This window comes from Triticum dicoccoides, chromosome 6A, assembly GCF_002162155.2.
Source record: "Triticum dicoccoides isolate Atlit2015 ecotype Zavitan chromosome 6A, WEW_v2.0, whole genome shotgun sequence".
NCBI classification, from domain to species: Eukaryota; Viridiplantae; Streptophyta; class Magnoliopsida; order Poales; family Poaceae; genus Triticum; species Triticum dicoccoides.
The window spans coordinates 70,161,894-70,168,448 of NC_041390.1; the positions used below are offsets into that span (position 1 = coordinate 70,161,894).

Genomic DNA, 6,555 nt, shown 5'->3' on the forward strand with positions numbered 1-6,555 from the left:
TTATCTATTATTTTACCAATGACTTGCTCTTTTGTTATTATATAGTGTATATATTTTTGCTTATTTTCTATTTGGAATTTTTTTGCAGTATGCCCCATGCTATTGTAGGCAACAATCACTAATAGGGAAAACCCTAGCAGTAGCGCGGGTAGGCGCGCTACTAATAAGGCGCTACAACTATTGCTTAGCAGTAATGCGTGCCCGCACGCGCTACTGCTAGGACAAATAGCTGCAGCGTTTGTTCACTCCCACTCTACTGCTAATGTAACTACTGGCAGCGTGTTTTCTCTCCATCGCTACTAGTATTCTTTGTTTATTTTTTTATTTTTAGTGTATTTATGCACCATCGTACAAATATTGGTACAATACTAGTTATGAGGTTTACATCATTATGTCCATAACAGTGTCTCCAATGAAGGTGGATTAGGTTCAAGTGGAGGCAATATGTACGGTGCATGTCAAAAGTATACTACTAATCCAAACTTGATCTAGTTTGGACTAGTAGTACTTTCGATGTGCACCACATGTTGGCTCCACTTGAATCTAATCCGCCAGCACAAGCTATTTAATCATCATCATAGTCATTACCACCAACAATATTTATTTAATCACCACTAACACTAGCTAATAATAATCATCATAGTCATTATCACCAACACTAGCTATTTTATCATCATAGTAATAGTGTAGCACATCATCATCCTCAAACTCATTTCTAGGTAGCTAATCACTCCTGCTGCTCTCTCTTAGGTAAAATAACATAAAACATGTGTAGCTCTCCTCCTTGATCAAGTTGGAGCATGTAGATGAACCTGTCTCCTAATCGTGGGTAGCGCATCTGTTTGCTGCCCCCTACTACTTCTCTGCGCTTCTCCATCACACATTTGGTCCAGTCTTGCACTATTAAGCATCCGTCGCTAATCTTGAATGCATTAAAGTAATCTGTGGGATATCTTGGCCGTAAGCTAATAATACTCATGGTACCTTTAGTCTCGATCCCATAAGGCACAACATTCATCAGGAGTCCCTTTTGAAGAACATCGTATGGTAACATACTTAGCAATGAAGTTTAGCTTCAAAAATAATGTATGGAAAAGATGCACTGAGGACAAATAGTAAAAATCTTACCATCCTTCCTAAATAGATGTGACCGTAGTTCATTACGAACACTATTGGTCGCATGTTTATAGTACTAACATTTCTAAGTGCAGGAAGAAAATTTGTCTTGACAGTATCAAGATCCTCAAGCCATGAAACATAATGACTTAGCTCCTCGCAGTTTAGTTCAGCCTCGGGACAGTAGTAAGTCCTGTCTACCAAGCGCTGGACATGTTTGCTTGCACCGAAATAAGCTGACAATACAAATTAGTTGTCAACTATTTTTGAATAAACAATATCAAAGACATAAATATGGTTGAGAAACTTACATAATGGTATAACTGGAGGCGTCTGCACATCGACCCAGATGTCGGTATTACCTTCAATATCATCTTCCGGACGAATATCAAAGGTGATAACCATATCAGGCTCAAATGCATAAGTCTTGCATAGTGCTCGCCATGTTTTGCATCCAAAATAGGTGTAGCCGTCTGAATTGTATAATTTTGCGTGGAAAATATAACCATGCTCGGTCTTCAAGTAAACTTTCTTTTCCTCCATAGTACGACTGAAATCTATCTTATCCAATACAAAAACTCTTGCATGGCAGGGGATACGCTAGTAGAATAGTAAAAAAGACTTGTCATGCTTAATGTCATGCTTAAATTATAAGTTGAAGCAAATGAAGCAAATGTCATGCTTAATTACGAAAAAAGACTTGTCGTTGTGACTTACTGTGTCCACTTCGAAGTTCTCGTCCAGCTTGATGCTGAAGCGCCTATCATCATCTAGGAAGATTCCGTCGCACAGGCCGCGCTCGTCTTCGCAGTATTTGCAAATACCAAAATCCTTTTCGTCGTCGTCAGACATTTCCTATGTTCATAGTTAAAACATTAATTGAAAACCGATCGAAGACAACTACCAGGATACTCAACACACAAATCCGGGGCACTCGATATTTCCTACATATTCTGGCACAAGTCATGCCAAAATTCACGGAAAAATATGGCATCACCTTTGCTAAAATAGGACATATCGAGCGCCTGAAATTTGCTGGAACGGAAATGAATCAACACTTCGGCAAAACATAGGCCACTCGGAGGTGTAACCTGCAAACATGACCGGCCACTTGGGCAAGCACATATCCTATTTGAGCAACACAAGATATATATTTCAAAATATCTTATAGGACTCAAATTAGCATGCATTCAATAAGCAAAAGTAAATCATCTCATGCGTCTGTACATCGTCGAATATTATCACTAATACATCCCGAATAGTGTCATACATATAACATCACTAATACAACTAAAACCCTAGCACACAATGGGTATCGGCGCGGGCGGTGGACACCCACAGAGAAGGAACCATCACGGGATCATGGCTCCAGTGAGATCCCTGGAGAACCTGCCAGGTATTGGAGAACCTGTGCTCCAACGCAAACAAGTAGCGACGGACGTGCGCGTCCTCCTCACTGACACGGTGACGCACCACCTCCGCGGGGTCCTCGAGCCTCTGGACCATCACTGGCCCACGCGACCGCCACCAAAGAAGGTTCGGGTCAACGACAGGCTGGCTCCTCACCAACCTGCGCCCCCGGTAGGTAGCGCCTCCCAGTATCACCCCGGCGAAGCCCAGTCCCGGACATGGCCCATCTGGTCAAGCAGGTGTCGTCCTCCGCCGACTCGACGACGAGGATGCGGGATAGGCATCGTCCACGTCGATGCGGGAAAATTGCTTTAACTAAAAAATTAGCAACAAGTTCTTACTAACTAGTTCTATTAATTGAACTAGTTCTTATTAAACATAAACTTACTATAAATAAAAATAAACTAGTACCTAATTAGTACCTAGTTCTTACTAAGTAATTAGTACCTAGGAACTACTGCCCTAATTACCATCTAATTTGATGAAGCTAGGGGTGGAAAGTGGTAGCGGATATTCCAATTATCCAACTATAAAGTGAAATAAGTGGTCAAATTTTACTCGTTTTATGATTCATCTTAGAAATTTGATTCGTTTCCACCCTTACATGAACCCTAACTCATTTGAGCCGCATCCACATCCGATTCATTTCCACCCTTACATGAACCCTAACTAATTTGATGCAACTAAAATATAAAGAAACCCTAGGCAGATGTAGGGGAGAGGGAGGAGCAGGCGTGCTCACCTCGGGTGCCTGCGACGAGAAAGGGGCAGGCGGCGTCGAGGTCGGGGTCGGAGCTCGGGCGCGCGGCGGATGGCGGCGTCGATGTCGGGGTCGGGGGCGGCGTTGAATCTGGGGTCGGGGGCGGCGTAGAGGGTGTGCGGAGAGCGCGCGGCGGCCGACGGGCGACAGCGGCGGCGAGAGTGGAGAGCTGGATTTGGGGGAAGTGGCCGTGGGGAAGGACGAACCCCGTGGTTAAGTCAGAAGTAGCAGTAGCGCGTTCCAGAAAACGCGCTAATGCTACATTAGCTACAGCGCGTTCTGGGATACACGCTACTGCTACTCCTTTCTCTTTTTCCCCTTTTTCATTTAGTTTTTTTCACATTTTATTTTTTTTCCTTTCACCTTATTCTATTTCTTTCATTTTCATTTACCTTTCTATTTGCTTTCCATTTAATTTTATATCCTTTAGCAGTAGCGAGTTTAGATTAAAACGCGCTGCTACAAAGAAAGTAGCGGTAGCGCGGTTCGATAGAGGTCGCTACTACTATGTGTAGCCTATCGGCCAAGCCGTGGGAATTTTAGTAGTAACGTGTTTAGAACAAGACGCGCTACTGGTAAAACTTTATCTGCAGCGCGGTTTGCACAGGCGCGCTACTGCTACTTAGCACCAGCGTGCTTCTTTGACCCGCGCTACTGCTAAAATTCTGTGTATAAGATTTTTCCTAGTAGTAAATTCTTGATTCTATTTGCTGGTCGGAATTTTACTGCTTTTGAAGATGAGGGGAAAGATTGCAAGTCAGTTATGAAGTAAAGTTTACTAATGTGGATCGCAGGTCTAAGTCTCATGGTCGTAGGTGGAAGAAGTTGATTGATGACTATGATCTTTGTTATCGCGATTTCATTACTTAGTTTGCTTGGTGGTGATCTTCATATTGATGGTAGTCTGAGGTTGAAAGATTCTCGTGGTGGTCAAGTTCCTTTGACCACGTCTAGTGTTTGTATCCCCTTTTGCTTATGTTTCCACTCTATGTGTGCTTTTCTGTGAAGTTTATCAAGTATTATGCTATTGATTTATTCAGATGCATGGTTATTTTTAGTAGTTAAGGTCGTTGCTTATCATTGATGTTGAGCAAGTATATTATGTGCAATGTGCAACTTTTTGTTATTTTAGAATATCATGAGTTCTTTGCAATTTTTTGCAAGGTTGAAAGATTCTCATGGTGGTCAACTTTAGTATATCAAGTATATTCTGAGCAAGTATACCATGGATGGGTTATTAGATTTCCTGAAGGTCTGTCCCCACTGATATGTTCCCCACTTGGAGATGAGTTGATGATTAGTCTTTTGACCAACATGGTGGTTGAAGATTCTAGCGAAAATTTGATCGGTTTTGTATTTTTGTGTGTAGATAGTGCACGTACGGTGTAGGATGCTTCTACATGGGTGTTTGAAGAGGGGTAATATCGCCGCATCGGCAAGCATCCACGTGAGTGCTCCGTCTACTCAAACTAAAGCAACTCTTTGTAGGTACGTGATGATCGAACTGTCTATTCCTTTTGGGGGAATTGAATTGTCCATTCTTGGGATAATCTTATATGTTAGCACAGGTGCCTAGTTAAGCATGTGATCGAAGTGACTTTTCCGCCGCAAAAAAGAAAAAAAATGATGCTAGTCTTTTCTTGACGAAGCCGCATATAGTTTTTACTGAGTTGAAAGACATAGATAACTGCACTGTCCCATAAGGTAAAACCATGACAGCACAAGTAAATATATAATACTTTTTTGTTTCTTATATATATTGATCATTATGCGTCGATACAGTACATACTTCTGTAACCACAGTGTGCCCAGGATCGATCTGGTAGCTAGTAGTATCATATCCATTTCATGTGTTGCTAATTCGAAACTCCACTTAGTATGGAGTATCTATGATCTGCATTCGTATGCATCCTTCGTCTTACTTGGAAGAGGGGTTGCCATCTTTTACTCACGCATCTCCTCCTGCACCAAAATATAAAGAAGAAAACAGTGAATTAGTTAGAAGCCTAGCTCTACGTCGCACGTAATCGAAGCTCATAGTGATCGTACGTCCGGTTTGATCACCTGGGTTGACAGATACCAGGCGATTCAGGCCGAGGGCGCCGGGCACACGTACAGCGGCGGCACGCCGCCGTTGTCGCCGCAGCTGCTCATGAGGTCCTGCGGCAGCGTGAGGCCGCAGACGTCGCCCATGAGGGCGAGCGCGCGGTCGACGGGGATGTCAACGCCGATGGCCCGCTCTAGGGTGCGGTTGAAGATGTGGCACAGGCACGCGGGCTGGTCTCGGACGATGGTGCCCAGGCCCTTGCAGCACCCCGCGGGCGCCTTGGACGTGCCCGCGTCCCTGAAGAAGGCCAGGCACGGGCTCAGCTCCAGCAGCGACCCCATGCACGTCGCCGACACGTCCACCGCCGACGGCCTCGGGATGGTGGGCTCCGACGCGATGATGTGCTTCGCCGCCGGCCTCGGGAAGATGGCTCCCGACGGCCTCGAGAAGATGGACTTGGGCTCCGACGCGATGCTCTTTTTCGCCGCATCGGCCGCCGTGGCGACGGCGAGGGCCAGCAGCAGGAGGAGGACGGAGGCGGCGCAGGGCTTGCTAGACGACGCCATTGCACTTGACTTCGCCGGAAGGGCTTAAGCTAAGCACGTACGTGGATGATTAGCGAGTTTGGCTTGCGAGTCTTGGATGGGCTTAGAGATGCTCACTGGTCCATCTATTTATAGTCAAGGTCTCAAGGAGAGGGCCAGGGCGCAACCATCTGTGAGTTTATTTCATGGTTAGTTCCATGCACGGGTCTTGCGAGCAACACGAAGATGGCATGAATTGCCGAGTCGAGACACGACGCATTTCTAACTCTGGCCGTCTTACCTACTGCAACATAGTCTAAAAGATTAATTTCGAACAAAATAAACTTCTAGAGAGAGAGAGAAATGCACGCGGTGAGCATGCATGCTGTTTCAAGGGATTGTTTTGGGGGTGCATGAGACAAGTGATGAGCGGTGGTGGTGGTGTTGCACATGGAAACGCCAGTTTTCACCAGGTTCAGGTTGTTGGTATCAATCTGTCAACGAGAAACAAGCTTCCAGGCAGAGAGATATGCACAGACCTGAAGGCCGGGCGGTTCTTCAATTGTTAAAAATTCAAATGTTAAAAGAAATGGATATATCATTTTAATCTGTGTGCCAACTATGTTGGCTTTGACAAGACCAAAATGGAGAAGTTATTCAACTCCTCTTTGAGATCTCTAAAGACTAACGTGGAGGTT

General features: G+C 44.7%; 1 protein-coding gene across 2 annotated transcripts; it reads right to left on the bottom strand.

The window, feature by feature from the left end:
* Positions 1-5,011: 5,011 nt before the first annotated feature.
* On the bottom strand, positions 5,012-5,984 carry LOC119318866 (non-specific lipid-transfer protein C6-like). 2 transcript variants are annotated; one of them, XM_037593435.1, is made up of 2 exons: positions 5,351-5,984; positions 5,012-5,248 (listed from the first exon to the last, which is right to left on the bottom strand). In XM_037593435.1, the coding sequence occupies exon 1, from the start codon at positions 5,897-5,899 to the stop codon at positions 5,375-5,377; it is 525 nt and encodes a 174-aa protein (XP_037449332.1). In that variant the 5' UTR covers positions 5,900-5,984; the 3' UTR covers positions 5,012-5,248; positions 5,351-5,374. The 2 variants fall into 2 exon arrangements, with proteins under 2 accessions (XP_037449332.1, XP_037449333.1); XM_037593436.1 differs by having other exon boundaries at positions 5,336-5,984.
* Between the last annotated feature and the right edge of the window lie 571 nt (positions 5,985-6,555).

What these genes read in the sequence shown, in the direction of transcription:
- LOC119318866 (XM_037593435.1), bottom strand. Translation starts at nt 5,899, where the DNA reads ATGGCGTCGTCTAGCAAGCCCTGCGCCGCCTCCGTCCTCCTCCTGCTG.